This window comes from Cnephaeus nilssonii, assembly GCF_951640355.1.
Source record: "Cnephaeus nilssonii genome assembly, chromosome: 3".
Taxonomy (NCBI): domain Eukaryota; kingdom Metazoa; phylum Chordata; class Mammalia; order Chiroptera; family Vespertilionidae; genus Cnephaeus; species Cnephaeus nilssonii.
In genome coordinates, this window is record NC_137074.1 from 52,504,872 (window position 1) to 52,528,014 (window position 23,143).

Genomic DNA, 23,143 nt, shown 5'->3' on the forward strand with positions numbered 1-23,143 from the left:
ATGCCAAATCAGAAGTCTGACCATAAGGAAAATGGAGGACAAGCTACTTTAGCTCCTCCATCCCCAGGGTAGGTCTCCAGCCCTATCCAGCTTCCTGTGACTACCAGAAAAGCCAGAGTATAAATTCTGTTTGGTTACCAGCCAGTCAAAAGCTTCTTCTGTGGCTTTCTGATGGAATCACTGTGTAGCCTAATCAGAGGTGATCAGAAATTCAGTCAGAAGCCTCAAATGACCTGACCCTCTAAAATGGGAAACAGGAATCCAGGTAGCTTGTTCCTTGGGAGGCAGTAGTCCTAACACTCAGTGGTGACAGTAAGGAGTGGGAAGGCAGGCATTGACGATCAGGCCTGGTAAATGCTATGGAAAGCTGATTATGGACTTAAGACCTGGAATTAAGCACCTGTATTCACATCCGGCTCTGTAAGGCCATGGGCAACTTAAGAAGTAGCCTACACTTGCCCATAAATGGTAAGGATTACGTGAGATAACCCATTCAATTGGCAAGTGCCAACACAGAGTAAGCACTCCGTATGTGTTAACTAGTACTCCCATGGGCCTACAGTCCCGAGGAACCCTAATCCATCTTGCCAGAGAAGTACCACACTCAGACCCATTTCTCAGCTCACACATTTAATCAGAGGATTTTGGCATCTACTGGGCTGTCTTTCCATCCATGATCTCCGCTGGAAGCAGTGCCCTACTACATCCGTGCAGAGGTAGCAGCATCTATCAGGAGTTTCAGTCTCATACGCAGAGGCCAGGTTCTCCTTCGGGCTGTGGCATGGTCCACGGCTCTCTGTAGGTGGTGATGGGTCAGGGCCTCGCTTATCTTCATTTCTGTTAGGCTTCGGGGCTTTCTTCACACACTGCGCCCTGTCCGATCACAGGACTCACCGGGTATGTCCGTCTGGCCTGGGCTCTCTGATGCGTGGACCTCTGCAGGCTGACAGGAGTCAGGAGTAGAAGCCATGCGCAGGGCTGGGGATGACTCCTTAGCGCCGAGGCCCGTGTCCAGCCAGAAGGGAGAGGGGTGATCTCGGCCCGGATTAGGGGTTTGCTCCCGGGCCCCGCTGGCTACCTGGTGGTGGCCCGGGGCGCTCCCGAAGGCCGCGGCGGAGCTCCTGAGTGAAGGTGTCTCTGAAGCGGGCAGCGCGGCGGCCCAGGGAACCCGCGGGCCCGGCCCCGAGGCCTCGCAGACGCCGGGCCGCGTCCTGGCCGCGCAGCTGAGCCTGCAGCAGGGCGAAGGCGGTGAGCTGCGCCGCACGCCGGATAGGCCGCGACTCGGACAGGCGCTCCACCAGCTGCGGGCTGTGCAGCAAGACGCCCAGCAGCCGCCTTAGAACCATCGTTGGAGCGACCCGGAACCCGAGTGCCTCGCTCTGGCTTCTGACCGGACGCGCCAGGCATCGGACCACGTCTGAGCCCGCGCCGCCGGGTGACGACACTGCCGCGCTGGGATTGGTCGGCAGCACCCGCCTCTCGCGTTTCCGCTTCCGCCACCTCCGCGTCCGCTGGTTCTTCCCGTAGTGGCGGCGTCCTCGTCGACCTCTGCACTATGTCCAGCGGCCTCCTGAAGGCGCTGCGCAGCGACTCCTATGTGGAGCTGAGCCAGTACCGGGACCAGCACTTCCGGGTAAGGAGAGCCGGACCGCGGGAAGGGAAGGCCCTGGCCCAGAACCCTGCGACCTGGTTTTCTCCTGTCTCATTGTCGTCCCCCATTCTCTGGTTTCCCGAAACCCAAAGTGAGGCCCCGGTGCCTGCTGGGGAATGGATGCCGAGGGCGTGGGGCTGTCACAGAATCCCCTTCTCTCATAGAAAGGGAATGGGAGGCTCGCCCTCCCATTCCCCGGAAGCCGCCCCCGGTGCCTGGCCCAGTGCAGAGGCGTTCGAGCGGCGGTAGTGGTGGCTCCCGTTTTCCCGGGCTGTGCCTCGGTAAGGTGACTTTGTGATGAGGGCAAGGGGTGTCCTTTGGACACCTGGAGTACATGGAGGCGCCTCCCTGACTCAGATACCGGGGCTTTTTACTTTTTATTTTGTTGTAGTGAAAAATCTGTGATCATGTAAACTATCCAAGCAGTTATTTTGAACATTTTCTATGGGAGTATTACAGGGGTACCCTGTCTCTGCAAATCCATGTATTTTTTCACTACAAAGGATAAAAAGCCCCCTTATAATAAATTGGTTCAGGGTCTGGAAATTAAACCGGGACCATTAGAGAAGGATCCAGTGCTGAGAATACGGAGTGTGCAGGGAAAAGGCATGCCACTTGTATGACAGCATGGTACAGAAGGAGGGCTATATGCAATGTAACCTTCAAGCCATGACCCTCTACTAAAAGCAATCTGGACCTTGCTTCATAGATTGTGAACATCTCCCTCCCTCCCTCCCTCTTTCTCCCTCCCCCTCCTTCTCCCCCTCTCCGCCCCCCAAGCCCCGGCAGAGAATTTGTGGTAGATTGGAATGATGAGAGAAGCTGATTCCCAAAGCAGAATTTATAATAGGAATACTATTTAAGCAGGGCTGTTCTTTGATTGTGTTGCTTAACTTTTTCTCTATTTGAAATTCAGGGTGACAATGAAGAACAGGAAAAATTACTGAAGAAAAGCTGTACATTGTATGTTGGAAATCTTTCCTTTTATACAACTGAAGAACAAATCTATGAACTCTTCAGCAAAAGTGGAGACATAAAGAAAATCATTATGGGCCTGGATAAAATGAAGAAAACAGCATGTGGTTTCTGCTTTGTGGAGTATCCTTCCTGTGTCTTAGGTAGCTGTTGGACGAGGGTGGGACCTGAGTGGTTAGTCACCTGTTTAAAAAAAATTTGTGAGGATATTTGCTAATTAGCCTTCCTACACATATCTCTGTCTCTCTTCTTTCATCTACTTCTTACCTTCTGTCCAGTATGTGTACACTCTTACATTGTGAAAGCTGGTAACATTTACATTTTGTTCTTGAAATCCATGCTTTGTTTATAGTTAATTCTTCTTTTTTTTTTTTAATCCTCACCCAAAGATATCTTTTTATTGATTTTACAGAAAGAGGAAGGGGGAGAGAGACCGGGGGGGGGGGGGGGGGGGGAGGGGGAGAGAGAGAGAGAGAGAGATATCAATGTTTCTCTCACATGAATCCTAACTTGATAGCTCAGTTGGTTGGAGCATCATCCCAATAGGCCAAGGTTGTGGGTTTGATCCCCAGTCGAGAGCACATACAAGAATCAACCATTGAATTCATAAAATGAGTGGAACAACAAGTTGGTATTTCTTCTCTCCCTCTCTTAAATCAATAATAATAATAAATTTTTAAAAGTCAAAGGAATAGTATCATTCTAAGCCCAGAGACAGTTACCAGTCTCGGGTAACTCCAGAAAAAACCTGTGCATGTGTAGCAGTGTACTACAGTCCTCTTAGTGATTGTTCCATATCAGCACATGTAGGTCTACCTCTTTTTAAAATGGCTCTATAGTATGTATCTCATTATATTAGATGTATATAATTATATTAGGTATACTCATTATATTAGATATATATAGCTTGATGTTTATAGATAAAAACCAAAACTGTATTTATAATCTTTTATTCTCTCCCTGGAAACTAAATATTGAAACTTCTGGATTTATCCTTTTCCTAATATTTTTCTTTCTTTGGTCATTTTGTTTTATATTCTGAGAAATTTAAAACATGATCTAACATGTCTTGAAATTTTTTCCTTGTCCTGAATCATCTGTTTCTTTTGGTTGTATTTATGCTGTAAATTTTCCATAAAGGTCTGGTGATCCTTGGGTTTGCAATCAGAACTAGGGGAAAGAAGGGTGATTTTGTGGACCCAAGCAGAGCTGCTGTCTCCAGTTGTTGCCTTACCTTTGGATATGTGGGTTTACCAAATGCCCGAAAAAAAGGGGATTGTATTTTGGTCAGCTAACATAAAGACAGTGCCCTAGTTTCTCCAGACAGTTTGTTCAGAACCCTATCATTTGATTTGTATTTGCCTGGGATTAAATTCTTTCCTGCTAGCAAGTCTTCCCACGTAGAGACTGTTGACCCTTTCTGCAGCTTCACTTTTTATTCAACTTTGGTAAGAGCCGCCTGGGTTTACTGTCCCCTTCTTAAGCTCCTTCAGAATATTTCAGACTAACTTTGTTTCATCCATGAACACTCTCCCATCGGCTTTTGTTGAATCATTAGTCTGCTGCTAGCATCTTTTCTTTTCTGGGTGTATGTTTTTTTCCTAATTTAAATGAGGGTCTTGAAAAGGAAAGGAGGGAAATGTGCTCACTATCAGCTCGAACCAGAAGCCCCACTTTTAACTTTTGTGTCTAATTTCTGGGCTCTGCAAGCTTCTTCCTTCCATTCTCCCTTCAGATGAAAGGGACCAGAGTGTCCATGTTTTGCTTTTGCCTCTGGTAACAATAGTTCACAGGGGACAGGGAGAACAATGAAAACACAAAAGACAAAATCCTCCTCAAAGATAATAGTCTCTGAGAACTGTGGTATTTTTGCATTTTTCTTGTAAGTCAAAGATCAATAATCATAATGGCAAATACCCAAGAGAGAGTCTGCATTGGCAGTGTTGTTTTTCTGTTTGCCCTGTTAGCATGCATTCCATTCATCCAACAAATTACTGGGTGCAGGACACTGGAATTTCAGCAAGTGTTTCCCTGTGTAATTAAAGACAAGGAAAAAAATGTCTAGATCAGCATTTCTGAGTCTTTCCTTCTAATGAAATACAATGGCAATTCCATATCCACTGTGACCTCTCTTAAGGTTGTTCTTGAATATACAGCTCCAGATAAGGATGGCATTGTTTCCTTGAATGAGTGTATTTTGTGGCATAGACCTGCCCTGAACATACATATTTTGCAATCAAAATACGGAGAGAATGGGACCAAATAGTTATTAACAGGATTATTCAGGAAATCATGATCAATGTAGCCATGGATAAGTGTCCGTCATATTTGACTCTAGTGCTTCTGGACCAATCTCAAACAGGCCTTTGCAAACCTATGTCTTTAAACTCCGTCTAGTTGAGTTTTTGTAGTTCCAAAAAGGTTTGGAGAAATGCTATATAGTGTTCCTTAATACTTATACTTAAGATACTACTCAAGAGCAGATGCAGAAAATGCCATGCGGTACATAAATGGAACTCGTCTGGATGACCGGATCATTCGCACAGACTGGGATGCAGGCTTTAAGGAGGGCAGGCAGTATGGCCGTGGCCGGTCTGGAGGCCAGGTAAGCAGGAAGGTTCTCTGGGCTCAGCCTTTACCTGGGATTCCAGTCCTAATGACAAGTGTTTTGTCTATTTGTATTTGCTCTTTTGAAAATAACTTTGTGCCTATAACTTTGGCTTGAAGTGAATCTCAAATCACCCATTGAGATTAGTAAATTACTTTCTTAACTAATGCAGTGGTATATTCTGTACATTGCTGGACTTTTGCTAGGGGTTAGATATTTTCCACCTGCAAAAGTGTCTAGAACAAAAGCATAATGCACTGAAATGCATTTTGTTTTTACTTAAAAATAGCCTAATTTAAGTACCTTGCAATGAGCTATTTTTGAATGGTGGTGAATGAGTATACACCTGATGTTTGGTAAGAAACAAAACAAAAAGACCAAACTATTAGGTAGTCTGAGATAATTCTGCAAGGCAGTTGCTTTAGAAAATTATATTCTGCATGAATGTTCATTCACATTATATCTGAAAAGGCTTAGCTGTTTGGCATATTTGTGGTAGGCATATTTATTACACCAATCTTCTCTATATTGTAACCTGTGTTCTTTTTCATTAAGGTACGAGATGAGTATCGACAGGAATATGATGCTGGGAGAGGAGGCTATGGAAAACTGGCCCAAAACCAGTGAGCAAAAACCATCATGAAAAACTCACTCCTTTGGCCTGCTGAATTTGATGTACATTACCTAAGGTCTGCAAACCTGCCATTTTTACAAATATTTGATCAATGTCTCTGCTGAGCCAGACACCACTTCATGGCTTTCCTCTGAAAATTATTAAAGGACAGAAGCCAAAAGAATGCCTTTAATTCTAGTCTTAGAATATTGGGCATGTGTAAGGTTACTGGAATGATTGTCTTACCAGGTCAAAAATCGTGTTCCTTGGCAACGGAGTTTATCTATAATGTTGATTTATCAGCCAAAAACACCACACGTCTTTTAGGAAAATTGGAAAAGTTTACAATTTTGTTTACTGTGTTTGTGTGTAAGCAGGTTCATGTTCTACACATTGGGGCCTGTAATTACTATTTAAAAATTTTTTAAGTTGCCTTGAGATAAAGTTGAATAAATGGAGTTTTGTGATATTGTATATCTTTGCTCTAAATTAGGAACAGATGTTTGACAACTGAATTTTTCCCTATGTTGAATGCTAATCTCTAAAGGCAAATTTAGGAAGTTAAGAGAACTTCCTAAAGAGTTGGTGCAAAAGTAAGCCTTAGACAGTCCCAGGGTATCTAACCTGCTCACATGCTTTATATGTCAGGAAATTAGGTACAGGACTTGGAAGGTATTTACTAAGTACATTTTTAAAAAGTGTGTTTTACCTAAAGCTAAAAAAAAAAAAAAAAAAAAGCCAAGGTTGGTTTGTATTATGAAGAACCTCAAATACTCGAAGGGAAGTGGGGGACATTGTCAGTAGGAAATGGGATGAAATATCAGAGGACACTAGTTAAAACATGGTCTTGAAACGTTGAAGGTTGCTGTGAGGGCCATCAGATTTATTGTTTTTGTTTTCAGAGTGGTCTTGGGAATAGAATAGGTCTAAAAACAAGAGCCTAATGAAAAACGATCAGAAATGCTTTCCTCAGGAAATATGTTTTGGCCAGTTGTCATGTTGAAGTCTGTCTTGTTTTTTTACTAATTGTGCTTACTGAGTTTCAGAGCCTTGATAGCAACGGTCTCCACAGAGAGGGGAGTCTAGAGTATTTACTTTGCATTTGTAAGGCAAGAGGTGATTTCTCTCTAATAGTATGTTGAACTGTTGTTCTTTTTTAATTTATTGGGGTGACATTGTTTAATAGGATCATATAGGTTTCAGGTGTAGATTTCTACAATACAAGATCTGTATATTGTATTGTGTGCCCGCCTCCCAAAGTCAAATCTTAGGTCCCCTTCATCCCCCACCCCTCCCATTCCCTTTGGCAACCACTACACTACTATTCGTGTCCATGAGTTTCGGTTTTATATCCCACATATGAATGAAACCATATGGTTCTTAGCTTTTTCTGACTGGCTTATTGCACTTAGCATAATATTCTCTAGATCCATCTGTGTTGTCACAAATGGCAGTATTTTGGGGTTTTTTAATGGCTGAGTAGTATTCCATTGTGTGTATGTACCACATCTTCTTTATCCAGTCCTCTATCGCAGGACACTTTGGTTGTCTCTGTTGTTCATTTAAAACTGCTAATCTAGTATAATTTTTCCTGACATAAGTGAGATTTTTTCATCTAGCAACAAAGTATCTCCAAACTTCTTGTAGTTTGTGAAACTTGGGGCTGAAGTATCTCAAATGTGAACATCTTTGACAATAGGTAAGTATAGGTTTTCTCATTAAATTGAAGCCGGTTACTTGAATTTTTATAAAAGCTATAACTACTTGCGCTTAAGAAAAAAACATTTGCAGATATTTTAATTTTGTGAGGACATACTATTGACTTTAAAAAAATTTTTTTACACTATCGTTTGAGTTTAATGTATTTTATATTCTTTTTTTAGTAAAGCGTAACTCAGATTTCTACAGACCATAAAACCACAGACAGTGGTTCTACATGGAACTGTGACTTCTGTAACAGATTTCAATAAAGTTGGACCAACTTATCCTTGTCTGTGCCCATTTCCTCACCTATAAAGAGGGACAGTGGAACCGTCTTACTCTGGAATATTTATGATTACGTTTGGGCGGGAATCTATGAATAATGTGCAGAACTTGCTTGCCCATTTTGATGTGACAGTTATCTAGTATGGTAGTCATTAGCCACATGTAGCTAATTAAATTAAAACATTCAGTTCCTCATTTACACTAGCCACAATTCAAATGCTCAATAGCCACATGTGGTTAGTGGCTATTGTAATGGATGCAAATATAGAACACTAGAGACCTGGTGCATGAAATTCATGCACTGGTAGAGTCCCTAGGCCTGGCCAGCGATCAGGGCCGGTCAGGGCCTTCCTTCTGGCTGCTGACTGCTGACCAGGGCCTTCCTTCCTTCCGTGCCACCCCTACCCCCGGTGGTCAGCGCACATCAAAGCAAGCAATCGAACTCCTACTAGTCTCTGGTCGAACTCCCGAGGGGACACTTTGCATATTAGTCTTTTATGTATATAGATTATACATAAAGATTCCATCACTGCAGACAATTCTATTGGACTGTGCTTTTTAAGGGTAGGCCTCTTGGAGCGTACACCGGTCATATTCATAAATGAGTAGTCATGACTGAAATGTCACTTGGAAAAATTCCTACTCACCAAACAGTACATGTTATTCAATACAAGAGAACACACATTTATAAAGGCATTTCATTTATTTTTCAAAAAAATATTTTTGCTAGAAGGTTTGAGTCATTTTACATTATCACAACCTTTAAATAAATTCTTTTTTCTGACGAAAAGGTACTTCTTAAGAGAACAGCTTGTATAGGTCTGCTTTTGTAAAACCCCAATACAATTAGCACTTCTCTGATGGTATTCCCTAGGCCTTCTTAATTATCTACTGGCCAGGAGGCAGGGCCCAGCACATAAAGTATGTGCTTTATAATTGCAGATTAGTTTGGTTTCATAACATCAGTAAGCAGAGCAGGTAGTCAATATGTCTAATTCACACTATAAATACACTGTTTCTCGCCTGATGGTTCTGATCCACCCAGAACTCCCAGTTATCTCTTTTAAACCAATGAACTACAATTGCAAAGAGAAAGGGCAGCTCAACTTAGACTAGTGCTGGCTGTTCTTGTTTTGTTCCAACGATGAATTCAAGATGACCAATGTTAACTCGTCTTTAATGATAAATAGAAAATACAATGCAAAGCTAAAAACGGGATTTGGGGACTGAGGAGCAAGTGCTTCTTTTTCCTTTAGAAGGTTCCTTTCCTTAAGAGAAGGTTGGTTCTCTACAATTCTTGCGAGAGCTAAACTAAAAGAATTAAATCTACATTCATTGCTATACATTTAACAAAAGAAAAAAAATCACTGGGAAGCACAGGCTACAGACTGGTAAGTTTGCTGATGGAGAAAACTGGGCAGCTTGTTGAAGATGTATCATAAGTAGCTTTTAGTTTATACAAGGCCTGCACTCAACCCCAAAAGCATAAGGTCTACCCACCTCGTGGGCAACAATTCAGGGACAAGTTAGTGACAGTAAAAACAATGCCCGTCCCTTCCACCAACAGCCCAAACTATATTTAAAAAATGTCTTTGTTGCAAGGAAGCAATTATTGCAAACATCAAGAAAAAAGGCCATTCTTGGGCTAAATAGAGGTTTATAACTAATCACAAGAGGGGGAAAAGTGACTATGTGTGCTAAAACCAAGTTTCATGAATGCAGAGAAACATTTTAACCAGACTTAAAATATTTGTAATTTAGGCTTAAGCATGATGAGCAATGCATCTCAAGGTGTCCCATAAAGCTGGAAGTGAATGAGAAATGACTTGGGACAGCTCACTTTAGGTTCTCCGTGAACATCCCTGCAAGCCTCAATGTGGAGATGATGGCAGTTTCTCAGATTGGAGGAAATGGCAACTCAGGCTTTGGGCACTAATTAAGATTCTGCATGCCGAATTCTGTCAGTAAGGAAGTGAGATATGGAGCTCTAAAGTATAAGATGTTTTGAATCAATAGCCTAGTTATTGGCTACTTTTTACAGCTACAAAAAAAGGTAAATGTATCACATACAAATTTGAAAAATCTCATTTTGCATACTTTGTCTGAAAACTGAAAATCTCAAGATGTCCTCCCCATTTTCAATTGTAATTTTTTCTAATGCCGACACAACCCTATCTATAGCAGCATAAAGTGCCTCTAATCGCAGTCTTTTTAAAGACTTGAAGCACAGTAAGAAATACTGACCTGGTTTTATACTAAAGAGTTGGAGTCTTGGGGGACTTAGGAAAGTGCTGGGACTGTTTACACTGTAAACACTGGTGTTGGTGCTGGTCTGTCTGGGGAGGGAACCCTGCATGTAAACATGTCTGACTCCACCCTCAACTGCTGGCAGTCAGCCTTACCTTATGGCCAAGTGAAACTGCACATTTTAGCTTTTTATTTTCAACACCTAACTAGGCATCGATCCCAAGTGTCTTCTGCCATTTTCTTGGTATTTTTCTGTACAAACTTCTAAGTTTCTTACATACACATCTGTTGTTTTTCCTGCCCAGTTCAGAACAGATAATTGGGTAGTTTAACATGCATTTTTTTATTTCCTTTCAAATACCACAAATAGCTAGATTGAAGATGCAAGATCCATTATATTAATCCTAATGCAGCCAAGTGTAAGAACAGGGCCATTTCTGCCTTTCTCCAGAAGATGAGGTTCATAGAAGCCAAAAAAAAAAAAAAGACTCCTTGGTCAAGCAGAGGCCAAATGAGGGGCCCTGAACGTTGCTGAGATCACTAAAGAGCTAAAAGGGGGAAAAAAACACTTGCTGTACTCCTGAGGAACCAAGTCTTCTCTATTACCATTCCTCTTCCCCCAACCCACCTGAAAAAGACCTGAAGCCAGTCTTCAGTTTTAAGTGTTTATATTTTAAATACCCTTGAAATAGAAAGGTATCTGGCAAATCCTAGTTTCTTATGGGAGATAATACAAGGGAAGTGTCAACTTGTAAATTACTCTAGGCTGAATTCTCATTTGTTTGACCACTTGTTTGATAGATACTAAGTTTTTTAATGGGTCAAAAACAAAAATCCAGGGAATTCAATGTTCCAGCAAAAGCCTTTATAAGACTTAGGCATTTATTGTAATTCTTCTCACATGTGCCTCCAGGAAGAGAACACACCACTTAGTTTTTGGCCACTTCCTTCTCACCCTTCAAAAGGAATGCAACTCACGTTCCAAGACCCAGAGAGGGAAGTCAGTGAAAGGTACTGCTGGTAAAAGTAAGACAGGACTTGCTTTTTCGAAACAACTAGCTATCCTCTATGCCCAGGGAACACCTAATACTCTCAGAGTTATGTTGTATGAAAAACATCCCACCTTTTTTAGGTTTTGGGATTATATTTGAAACCTATGTTCAGTTCATATCTAAGTTTCAAAGCTGTACCAAATCTAGGTTTTTTGTGTGTTTTTTAATACTCTGCACTGCATGCTCTGTCTATATGCATGCGTTTGGATAATAAATATTAAATATGGGGTGGGGAGAACATGTGGAATTCATAAAGTTAAAACTGAAACCAATCTGAACATTAAAAAATAGTACATTGTAGTTAGAGAAATGAATAAGGGCTAAAAATAAACTTGAGGTAACAATAGTGGCCCAATACCACCGATGTGAAATATCTGTTAGAATTCAAATAAGTGTTTGGAGATTCAAGTAACAAATCATCTGCTCCAACTTGGTCAGACTTCCCAGCCTTGCTGGGTTTTAGTCCATGAGCCGGCATTCACACAACTCCTTGTAAATCCTCTTCCGTACTCGGGGCATGTCTTCTTGGGAAAACTGGAAAGGCTGATCTAAGGCGAGGCACTTGCAGTACTGCAAAGGACCCAGAAACATTTAAATGGCCTGTGGGGTTAGTACCAGCCCAAGGTATTTTATCAGATGCAGACCTAATCAAGTAGTCTAAGGCGGCATTTTAACATTTGTTTAAACTTGTTATAAAGTTAACCTTCCATGTAAGTACATGGCCTGGGATGTCCCCCCATCCCCACATAATGCTATGAAAAGGGGAGACTGATAAGAGGCTCCGTTTCTTCTCCAGGTACAACCAGACCTCACACGGCCTGTAACTGAGAACTTGAATTTGTTTTCAAATCCCAGACATTCATGAGTCATATGAATGAGCCCATCTTCCAAGATCTTGGCAGTTCTCTAAATTCATGGATGGTATACCATCATCTCCTTCACATATATAATGTGTAACAAAATTTTCAATAGCCTTCTGATCACTAAGGGAATCTACAGTATGAGAAAGCACAGCTTTGAACGCGGCCCTTATTTAAAATCTAAATAGTTCTTACTCTATAGCTAAAGACCACTTGCCAATGGTTAAAAATATATAGTTAATTCTTCAAATGCCAAGGGTCCATGATATAGACAAATTCAGATCAGTGTCCACTGTGGCTCACTAATAACTAATAACCTCTGATAAGACATGTATGTTAGCAATTATTCATTCTTAGTCTTCAAAGATGGTTCTTCCAAATGATAAAATCTGAAAATACAGAAACTCCTGCTTCTTAACAAGAAAGGAAGGGAGGAAGGAAAAGTACCCTGTTAACTGTAGCTAGTACCATGTACACATCAGGGGGACTCAATCTTTCCTCTCTAAACCCAAAAATTTAATCCACACATTGTAAATTCTAGAAAAAAAATTATTATTTTTTTCTTACCTGGAGCACAAAGACTCCACAGTCACTGTCATTTTTCTGTTGTGGAATACACTGTGGGGGAAAAACAAAATTATCATTAAAATAAGACCAAATAATACTTTTCAGATAAGAAAATTTATTTTTATAAAAAAATAAGCGAGACAAGAAATGTATCTCTATCCAGGACAGCTGGTGTATATCACTGGTTTTTAAAGTGTTTGATTTTAGCCCTGCCTGGTGTGGCTCAGTTGGTTGAGCATCATCCCATGCACCGAAAGGTCGCTGGTTCAATTCCTGGTCATGGCACATGCCCAGATTGTGGGTTCAATCTCCAGGTGAGGTGCATACAGGAGGAGGCAACTAATCGATGTTTCTCTCTCAAATAAATGAAAACGTATTTAAAATAAATAAATAAAGTGTTTGACTTTATGGAGGCATCTGACCACATGAAAAAAGCTATGAACCACAATTTATAGAACAATATTTTGCCTAGATATGAACAATAGGAAACAAAATAAAATACTATTTAAAAACTTCCATTTGGATAGTTTTGCTATGAATACCCTGACAATGGAATTGTGGATCAGAGAACATGTGCCCAGACTCTGAATACTTAGACAGTAACAATCCTGCTTAGCAGTCTTCACTTTTCATCTCATATTACACAACTCAGCCCTGTTCTTCAAAAGAAACTGTAAAGGTAAATAATATGTTTTCAAAAGAACTGGTTACTGCATCCTGTCTAAAGTGGGAATATGAAAGATCATGTCTATGACTAAATTTAAGAGAATAACTATTCTAGTTGGGTAAATTCAGAAAATTTACAAGTTCAATTCTAGTTTGAACTAATATACTAAGTTATTTAAAACATTTAGCACTTGGTTCAGTTCAACGATGAACAAATAAGTCTCATCTATCTGGGTTTGGGTTAAAGATTTGTTCCAAAACCCTGCCTTCATAACGTGTCTGTGACCCAGACAGACATGAGTTCAAGATCCTGGCCCTACCAATAGCTGTGGTGGCTTTGGGGAAGGTCACACCCAGGCTTCAGTTTTCTCATCTATAGAATAAAGAGGACACTTATCCCTAAATGACCCACTTACCTCACAGGCTGTAAGGATCACCAAATGAGATCACACAAGCAAAAACACTTTGAAAACATGAAAGCAGTGACCGTCAACTGTAAGACACTGGTACATGTAACAGGGCTGAGAGCTCTGCCTAGCTGTGCCCATATCCAGCTTTAAGTGTCTATGGGCCAAACAGTGCTGCTTCCAGACTGTGCTCAAACTGGAACCCCCAGGCCACTGTCTTCCCCAGCTGCCTGGAAAGTAGCTCAGTGCACCTGCTCCCTTTAGTAGATCCAAACAGTTGTTTCAGTATTTTCTCTGGGTCTATATGAATCTCCTGGAAATAAGAGCTATGCGGCAAAGGCAGGTTCCACCAAAAATTTTTTTTTAATAATCATATCATTATAAAAATAGTATAACCATATCATTAGCAGTTGCCCCAGGGATGAAATTACTAACCTTATTTGTTCTTAGCAAGCACTGGGAAACAGCAGTGAGATGAACACTAAGGTTTTGAGCTGCCTCTCTGCAGCTTCCAGGGTCTTCATCACCAGTCTAAAAATGCTTTTAAAGAGTCCTACCCCTCTGATAATTCCATCCCCTTGATATGCCTGGGTTTTCATATTTATCACATACTTACCTTTGTAACAGCAGTCTGCCAACCCTGAAGAAATTCGGGTCTATTTTTTTCTCTGGCTTCAGTCAGCAAATACTTTCTTATATTCTGGTTAAAAAGAAACCACAACACAGATGCTATGTTCCATCAGTTGGTGAAGAATGGAACCTGCCCACAGCACACAGAAGCAAAAGAGGAGACTGTGGCCCCACCACCGGGCAGAGTATGCATGAACAAGTTCAAAGCCGGACTTTATTTCAGACCTTTCACTCTGTAGTATTAAGAAGGCTCTGACCCCCTGTACTCAGGTATGCACTTAGACTGTGGACACTGATATATGTTTAATAAGAACTTTTAATGAGATGGTCAGCCTTTTTCAGCAGTAAGTTAACCTGCTGAATTTGAAAGTTAAAAATTACTGCCAAAGATCAATAAATGGAAGGAACTCATGGCAGAAATAATTAATAACTGAAACTCAATGAAAAACATTCCTATTTCCATATTTTTGAGAACTGCACATAAAGGTATCATTCAATTTGTCAAGTTATAATTAAGCCCATTCCAAATACTAAATAGAGTCAGAATCCTGAAATTTCTACCAAGATGAAGCCTACTGAAGTTTCAAATTTTCCCTCATGCCCTCAACCTCTTCATGTCTCTCTCTCTTTGTATCTCTTCTAAGAGTAAAGTTGGCCCTGGCCAGTGTGGCTCAGTTGGTTGGACATCATCTTGTACACCAAAAGGTTGCTGGTTTGATTCCTGGTCAGGGAAAATGCCTGGATTGCAGGCTCAATCCCTGGTGGAGGGTGTGCAGCCGGCAGCTGATTAATGTTCAGCTCTCCTATCAATGTTTCTCTTTCTCCCTCTCCCTTCCTTTCTCTCTAAAAATCAATACAGATATTAAAAAATAAAGTAATTTATCTTCCTTTAGGGCAGTGGTCGGCAAACTCATTAGTCAACAGAACCAAATATCAACAGTACAACGATTGAAATTTCTTTTGAGAGCCAAATTTTTTAAACTTAAACTTCTAACGCCACTTCTTCAAAATAGACTCGTTCAAGCCATGGTATTTTGTGGAAGAGCCACACTCAAGGGGCCAAAAAGCCGCATGTGGCTTGCGATCCGCAGTTTGCCGACCATGGCTTAAGGGGAAGAAAAAAGGGTGCAGAGGTTTCATGAATTAAATTAACCCCCCTAAAGGCAGAGTAGATATATGTATGTATACATAAGTGTGTGTTTGTATATATATACACATATACTAGTATACATACATATATTATGCATATATTTTTTTATTGCCATAAACATGTTATACTGTATCATTCCTGCAACTTGCTTTTTTAAATTCAATTATGTCTTGGAGATCTTTCCATGTTAGAATGTGGAGATTTACTATATTGTTTTTAACTGCAATGGTCAGTTTAGCAGTATGACTATAATATACATATTTAGCTAATCTGTTGGCAGAGCTAGATTTAGGTTGTTTGGATTTTTCACTATTAGCAATAACGCTGCAACAAACATCCTGGTGAATGCCCCATTCTTGTATATAAATACATATTTTTATGGAGTAGATACCAAGAAATAGAATTGGTATGCAATAATTTATAAGGTATTTAGAACTGATTAGAATTGCATCTGTTTAAATATACATTCCACCAGAAAATATGAGAATGTCTGTTTCCTTACACCCATATTACCAACTGGAGATAAATTTTTCCTGATATAACAGGCAAAAAATGGAACTGTGTTTGCATTCCCTGTATTTCCTGTAAGGCTGAGCATCTCTCCATGCATTTAATGGTTATCTGCATTTTTCCTAAAAACTACTTATTTTATCCTTTGTCTATTTCTATTAGATCCTTCTTTTTCTTAATCATTTGTAGAAGTACTTTATATATTCTGGACAGTGACTATTATATGTCACCAACACTTTCTTCAAGTCTACTGTTCCTTTATATCTTTTGCTCTTTTGGTTCTGCGTAAGAATGCCTTCCTACTCTAAGAACATAACATTTTCTGTATTTTATTCTGACTTTTACAGTTTTATGTTTAGGTCATTATTCCATCTGAAATTTGTTTTTCTAAATAGTATGAAGTAAAGATCTATATTTTATTTTTCCAAAAAGATAGCTAATTTTCCCAATGGCATATACTGAATAGCCTGTCCTTTCCCAACTTTATCATACACTACGTTCCCACATATACATCAGTTGTTTCTAGATTCTTTATGCTGTACCACCAGTTTACTCATCTATTCCTAAATAAATATAAACATAGTTTTCATTATTAAAACTTTATGATACAGCTCTGGCCGGGTAGCTCAGTTGGTTAGAGCATCATCCTGATATGCCAAGGTTGCAGGTTTGATCCCCAGTCAGGGCATATACAAGAATCAACCAATGAATGCACAGATGGGTGGAACAACAAATCCATGTTTTTCTCTCTCCAAAATCAATAAATATTTTTAAATTTTAATTTAAAGAAAAAAATTTATGATGTAGTTTGACATGTAGTAGACCAAGTAATCCTTTCTTCACTATTCTACTTCAAAACTATTTTAGCTGTTCATGCACGTGAATTCTGAAATATGAATTCCATGACAAGCTGATTAGGTTTATTTCAAAATCCTGATGGGAAAGTAACTAGGACAGAAATTGGTATATATTAGTTTGGGGAGAACTGATCTCTTTCCAATATTGAGTGTGTCTATCTTTCCATCTATTCAGATTTCCTTTAAATACTTTTTTCATCTTTAAAAATGTCTACATTTTTTTGCTAGGGTATATTCCTGGGTAATTTATGTCTTTGTTGCTTTTGAAAATGGAATCTTTCTGTTTTCAGACACATTTTCTAACTGGTTCTTGCTAGTGCAGAAAAATTAAGAAACCTGCTGAATTTTCTTGCTTTGTATCCCACCATCTTGTTGAACTCTCATATTTGCCAGTTGATTCTCTTGGTTATAATTCATTCTAAAGAAGTTATTTTGAAGATACAGGCAAATTTCAGCTCTAAAGAGAATGATTTCTATCCACATTCAAAATAAAGTATTAAGGGAAAGGCATAATGAAATGGGATAAAATCCAAAGAATCTGAGAGGGATCCAGAATATAGACAGCCACCTGTCCTCACTTGGAGAGTCCTCTGGCAATCCTTTTCTCTGCCAACATTTCAGAGGGGTTTTATGAGAGAACTTGATCCTCTGTGGTATTGTTTCTAGTGCTAAGATAATATTTGGTCAATCACAAGATAAAGGGGGGGAAATGGGCATTATATTAACTTACCTCTACACAAAACTTAAAATGAATGCCTTGCGAATCATAAAATGAAATAATTCGGTTAGAAAGTGTCACAGTAATGAGAGACCAGTGAACTTCCAGGTGAATAGGAATCAACAGAAGACTCTTTTTAAATAAATCCACCTGATCAAGAAAAGAAAAAGATGCCATCACCACAGGCTATCCAAATCAACAATAATAAACAGCTGCTTCAATTTCCTGACCTCTGACTTGCCCAAAGTCATAAAACTAGGAAGTGGTGAAGCCAGAATTTGAACCCAGGTCTTAGTCTGAAGCACATATTGTAACTAGTAAGCTATAATACACAATAAGAAAACTGATAATATAGAAAGCACCATTTTCCATTTAACCTGCTAAAGCTGTGCTTATCAACTGCCAGATATGATCTGGCCCCTTATTTTTATGCTTCTTGTGTTCATATTTAACCTCGACTCAGTTCTTATTTAGGAAGGAGTCATGGTATTAGAAAATATGGCTATACGGTTTTTATCTTTCTACAGACTCAGTACAGTAGTTAAGATTGTGGGCTCTGAAGTAAGTCTGGTCAAGTTCAAATTGTGGCTCTTCTGCTTACAGGCTAGATAACTGGCAATTTTCATAGCTTCTTGTGCTTTGATTTCTTTAATATAAAACACAGATAACAATAGCACCTACCTTATAATGTTCTTGAGAGTTATAATAAATGTAAAATGCTTAACACATTATATGTAGCTAATAAATCTTAGCTATTACCATTATTACTACCTCAGGTCTCCCAGGTGTCAAAATTGAGAAAAATATCCCTGATAATACTTCAAATATCTTATACATTCTAATTCATCTTTTATATCCCAATATGTCCTTTGCAATCTAGGGATATTTGCTATTCCACTCAAAATCCTAGTGTGGATGATAAGTAGTCGGTGTTTAATAAACATTTGTAAGAGAGTTAATAGATTTCTTTTTTCAGGTATTTTTAAGGATTATTTTAGATATTCCTTGGGTTAAAACTATTACAAGGCTATTTTAAACTACATCAGATTCTTTTTATTTTTTAATTTATTAGGGTGATACTGGTTAACAAAATTATACAGGAAGTCAAGTCTCCTTACATCACCATTTACCCCCCTCTCCTCCCCCGACAACCAGATTCTTAGCAATGATCTCAAGCCTTCCTTGCTTTCTGATATTCAGATAATGTCCTGCTCTAGATGAATTTTCTGCTAGTCTACATGACCTCAGAGCAAAGCACTTTAGCACTTCTGCTTTTCAGTTTTTGCATCCACAAACCTGGGAGGTAGATAGAAGGAAATATTAGAAAGGACTGATAACTGGTTCTTTCCAGCTCAAAAATTTTGAGTTTCTAAAACAAGGAATCATTTAAAATATAGTATTCAATTACACCAAATTTCTATTCTTCTCAAAAAGAAACTTTTTTGGGGAGGAATGTACAGCCATGCTGAAGCTCCCTACAGAGAGGTAGCCTCTGGAAGCTGAGGGCTCCAGTCCTGCCATGACAAGGAACTGAATTCTGCCAACAACCTGAATGAGGTTGGAAGATGAGAATGGAGTCTGGCTGAATCCTCGATTGCAGCCTATTGAGACCCTGAGCAGAGGATGCAGTTAAGCCACGCCTGGATTCCTGAGCATGGAAACTGTGAGATAATGGAAACATTTCAGCATATGAATCTGGGAAACAGGTGAATGAGAGTGGCCCTGCAGTGTTCCCCAGCTGGCCTTTTAAAGGTCAGTTGTTTGCAGACTGGAGAACATATTCATTCCATCCTAGCCAGGAGTGGTATGGCATGCTGTCTGAGGTTCCCAAATACCCTGTGTTGGGTAACCACAACCAACAGAAAGAAAGGGCCAGGCATTAAGACCCTCCAGAAATTCTCTGGACCAACCTGATCCTCCCAAACACTGAATCATACAACTCAGAAGCTCCAAAAGCTGGACCACCAAGGTTCACGACATCTATAATACATGGCTGGAGAGAACCTAACCAGAAAGGCTTTATAAGCTTTTCATGATTAAAAAGTAGTAAGATTTTTGGAAAACAGTAAGGTGATCCCTCAAAATATTAAGAAGGGAACTACCATATGATCTAGCTGTTCCACTTCTGGGTATTCATCCCCGTATATTGCGACATTATTTACAACAGCCAAGATATGGAAGCAACCTAATGTCCATAAATGGATGAACGGATAAAGAAGATGTGGTGTATAAATAGATTGGAATATTATTCAGCCACAGGAAAGAATAAAATCTTGCCCTTTGCAACAACCTGAATGGAGTTAGAGGGTATTATGCCAAGTGAAATAAGTCAGATGAAGAAAGACAAATACCACATGATTTCACTTATATGTGGAATCTAAAAGAAAACCCCAAACATATGATCAACCTCAGAAATACAGAGAACAGATTGGTGATTACTAGATTGGAAGAGGGTTCGGGGTGGGCAATATGAGTGAAGAGGTCAATTGTGTGGTGATGGATAGTTACTACATTTTTGATGGCAATCATTTTGTAGTATATATAGATATCAAATTATATTGTACACCTGAAACTTACATAGTTATATACCAATTTTCCCTCAATAAAAAAATAAGAGGGGAAAAACACCAAACTTTTTAAATTATAGAAACAATATTTAACATAAGAATTAGCCCTGGCCGGGGTGGCTCGGTAGCAGCGTCGTTCCCGTACACTGAAGAATTGTGGGTTTCATTCCCAGTCAGGGCATATCCAGGTTGCCGGTTCCATTCCTAGTGGAGGCACATGTGGGAGGCAAACCAATCTCTCTCAATCTCTCTCTCTCTCTCTCTCTCTCTCTCTCTCTCTCTCTCTCTCTCCTTCTCCCCCTCCCCTCACCCTCCCTCTTCCTTCCTCGCTCTCAAATAAATTTAAAAAATAAAATTAGAAAATTACAGATAAAAATATAAAACTTCAGTGTGTATCTTTCCAGATCTTTTTCTTCTTTTTTCTAATATATTAATTTACACACACACATACACACACACACACACACACACACACACACACACACACACAGTTTTACACATATAATTAAAAGTGATGGCCCTGGCCGGGTGGCTCAGTTGGTTGGAGCGTCATCCCATTTACCAAAAGAATGCAGGTTCGATTCCAGGTCAGGGCAAATACCTAGGTTGCGGGTTAAATCCTCCATCGGTGCACATACAGGAGGCAACCAATCGATGTTTCTCTCTCACATGGATGTTTCTCTCTCTTTCTCCTTTCCTCTCTCTCTAAAATCACTAAAAATATATCCTCTGCTGAGGATTAAAAAAAAAGAGTGAAGTAAGAACCATATCTATGCTGCCTACAAAACACCCACTTCAGAACTAAAGACACACATCATGAAGGGACTGAAAAAAATATTTCATGAAAATGAAAATGAATAGAAAGCTAGAGTAGCAATACTAATATTAGACAAAATAAACTTTAAACAAAGAAGGGCATTATATAATGATAAAGGGATCAATCCAACAAGATGATATGGCACTTGTAAACATCAATGAACCCCAAATAGGAACACCTAATACATAAAGCAAATATTAACTAGAATAAAGGGAGAGATTGACAGTAATATAATAGCAATGGTAGGGACTTTAACACCTCACTTACAACAATGAATAGAAAAAATAAGGAGCCTGGCCAGTGTGGCTCAATAGATTGAGCACCGTCCTATGAATCAAGAGGTCACTGGTTTGATTCTTGGACAGGGCACATGCCCGGATTGTGGGCTTGATCCCCAGTAGGTTGTGTGCAGGAGGCAGCCAATCCATGTTTCTCTCTCATCGATGTTTCTCTCTCTTGCCCTCTCCCTTCCTCTCTATCTAAAAAAACAACAACACACAACCATAATTTAAAAAATAAAAATAAAAAGAACTAACAAGGAAACTCTGGCCTTAAATGTCACATTATACCACATGAATTAATAAATATATACAAAACATTACATCTAAAAACAACAGAATACACATTCTTTCCAAGTGCACAGGGAACACTCTCCAGGATAGATCACATGTTAGTCCACAAAAAGTCTCAATAAATTTAAGACTGAAATCATATCAAGCACTGTTTTCTATCATAATGCTATGGATATAAAAAACAGTTATAAGACAAAAACTGGAAAAAACACATAAACACCTGGAGGCTAAAAAACATGCTATTAGCCTGGCTGGTGTGGCTCAGTGGTTGAGTGTCGACCTATGAACCAGGGGTCACAGTTCAATTCCCAGTGGGAGCACATGCCCGGGTTGTGGGCTGGTCCCCAGTAGGGGGCATGCAGGAGGCAGTTGATCAATGATTCTCTCTCATCATTGATGTTTCTCTCTCTCCCTCTCCTTTCCTCTCTGAAATCAATAAAAAAATATTTTTTAAAATGCCATTAAACCACCAATGAGTAAAAAAATAAATTAAAGAGGAATTAAAAATATATCTTGAGACAAATGAAAATGGAAACACACATTCCAAAATCTATGAATATAGCAAAGGCAGGAATATAGCAAAGGCAGTTCTAAGAAGAAAGTTTATACTTATATAGGCCTACCTCAAGAAACAAGAAAAATCTCAAACAATCTAACCTTACATCTGAAGGATCTAGAAAAATAAGAGCAAACTAAGACAAAGTGGGAGAAAGGAAATAATAAAGACCAGAGTGGAAATAAATAAAATAGAGACTTAAAAAACAGTAGAAAGATTAATGAAACTAAGAACTAGTTCTTTAAAAATAAATAAATTGCTTGGCTGGTGTGGCTCAGTGGTTGAGCATCGACCTATGAATCAGGAGGTCAGGGTTCAATTCACAGTCAGGGCATATGCCTGGGTTGTGGGCTCAATCCCTAGTGGGGGCATGCAGGAGGCAGCTGATCAATGAATCTCTCTCATCACTGATGGTTCTATTTCTCTCTCTCCCCCTTCCTCTCTGATATCAATATATTTTAAAAATACCAATGCATTTTTCATAGAACTAGAACAAATAATATTAAATTTTATATCACAAAGACCTTGAATAGCCAAAGAAATCTCGAGGAAGAAAAACAAAATTAGAGGTATCATGCTCCTTGATTTCAACTATACCACAAAGTTACAATAATCAAAATAGTATGTACTGGCACAAAAACAGATACATAGGTCAATGGAATATAACAGAGAGCCCAGAAATAAATTCACACATATATGGCCAATTAATCTATGACAAAGGAGAATATACTATGGGGAAATAACAGTCTCTTCAATAAATGATGTTGGAGAACTGAATAGATACTTGCAAAAATTGAAAACTAGACCACTTTTTTACACTATATATGTAAAAATAAACTCAAAATAGATTAAAGACTTACATGTAAGACCTGAAACTATAAAACTCCTAGAAAAAAGCATAAGCAATAAACTCTTTGACATCAGTCTTAGCAATATTTTTTTGGATATAATCTTAGCAATATTTTTTTGGATATGTCTCCTTAGGCAAACAATAGCAGCAAAAATAAACAAATGGGACTACATTAAACTAAAAAGGTTTGACAGAGCAAAAGAAACCAACAAAACCAAAAGGCAACCTACTGAATGGGAGAAGATAATTTTCAAATGATATGTCTAATAAGGGATTAATATCCA

At 39.3% G+C, this 23,143-nt stretch overlaps 3 protein-coding genes across 5 annotated transcripts in view; 1 reads left to right on the forward strand and 2 right to left on the reverse strand.

Annotated features, from left to right (window-relative positions):
• Positions 1-296: 296 nt before the first annotated feature.
• NCBP2AS2 (NCBP2 antisense 2 (head to head)) lies at positions 297-1,420 on the reverse strand. Its single transcript, XM_079766772.1, has one exon. It carries the CDS (start codon positions 1,344-1,346, stop codon positions 1,047-1,049), a length of 300 nt encoding a protein of 99 aa, XP_079622898.1. The 5' UTR covers positions 1,347-1,420; the 3' UTR covers positions 297-1,046.
• A 56-nt stretch (positions 1,421-1,476) lies between these two features.
• On the forward strand, positions 1,477-7,832 carry NCBP2 (nuclear cap binding protein subunit 2). Of its 2 annotated transcripts, none has more exons than XM_079766770.1 (4): positions 1,477-1,633; positions 2,568-2,749; positions 5,093-5,231; positions 5,790-7,832. In XM_079766770.1, exons 1-4 carry the CDS (start codon positions 1,556-1,558, stop codon positions 5,859-5,861), a joined length of 471 nt encoding a protein of 156 aa, XP_079622896.1. In that variant the 5' UTR covers positions 1,477-1,555; the 3' UTR covers positions 5,862-7,832. The 2 variants fall into 2 exon arrangements, with proteins under 2 accessions (XP_079622896.1, XP_079622897.1); XM_079766771.1 differs by lacking the exon at positions 1,477-1,633 and adding an exon at positions 1,644-1,932.
• A 685-nt stretch (positions 7,833-8,517) lies between these two features.
• SENP5 (SUMO specific peptidase 5) overlaps positions 8,518-23,143 on the reverse strand; it is a 56,729-nt gene continuing 42,103 nt past the window's right edge. For both annotated transcript variants that reach the window (XM_079766520.1, XM_079766519.1), the window contains 4 exons: positions 17,510-17,647; positions 14,249-14,332; positions 12,560-12,610; positions 8,518-11,702 (listed from right to left, as the gene is read on the reverse strand). In XM_079766520.1, coding sequence (XP_079622646.1) covers positions 11,592-11,702; positions 12,560-12,610; positions 14,249-14,332; positions 17,510-17,647 — 384 coding nt within the window. In that variant the 3' untranslated portion in view covers positions 8,518-11,591. The remainder of the gene's footprint in view (positions 11,703-12,559; positions 12,611-14,248; positions 14,333-17,509; positions 17,648-23,143) is intronic.

Bases quoted from the DNA above. Each gene is read 5' to 3' on its own strand.
- NCBP2AS2 (XM_079766772.1), bottom strand. From the start codon at position 1,346: ATGGTTCTAAGGCGGCTGCTGGGCGTCTTGCTGCACAGCCCGCAGCTG.
- NCBP2 (XM_079766770.1), top strand. From the start codon at position 1,556: ATGTCCAGCGGCCTCCTGAAGGCGCTGCGCAGCGACTCCTATGTGGAG. The intron at 1,634-2,567 runs GTAAGGAGAGCC...TTTGAAATTCAG, and splicing joins ACCGGGACCAGCACTTCCGG to GGTGACAATGAAGAACAGGA. The intron at 2,750-5,092 runs GTATCCTTCCTG...CTTATACTTAAG, and splicing joins TGTGGTTTCTGCTTTGTGGA to ATACTACTCAAGAGCAGATG.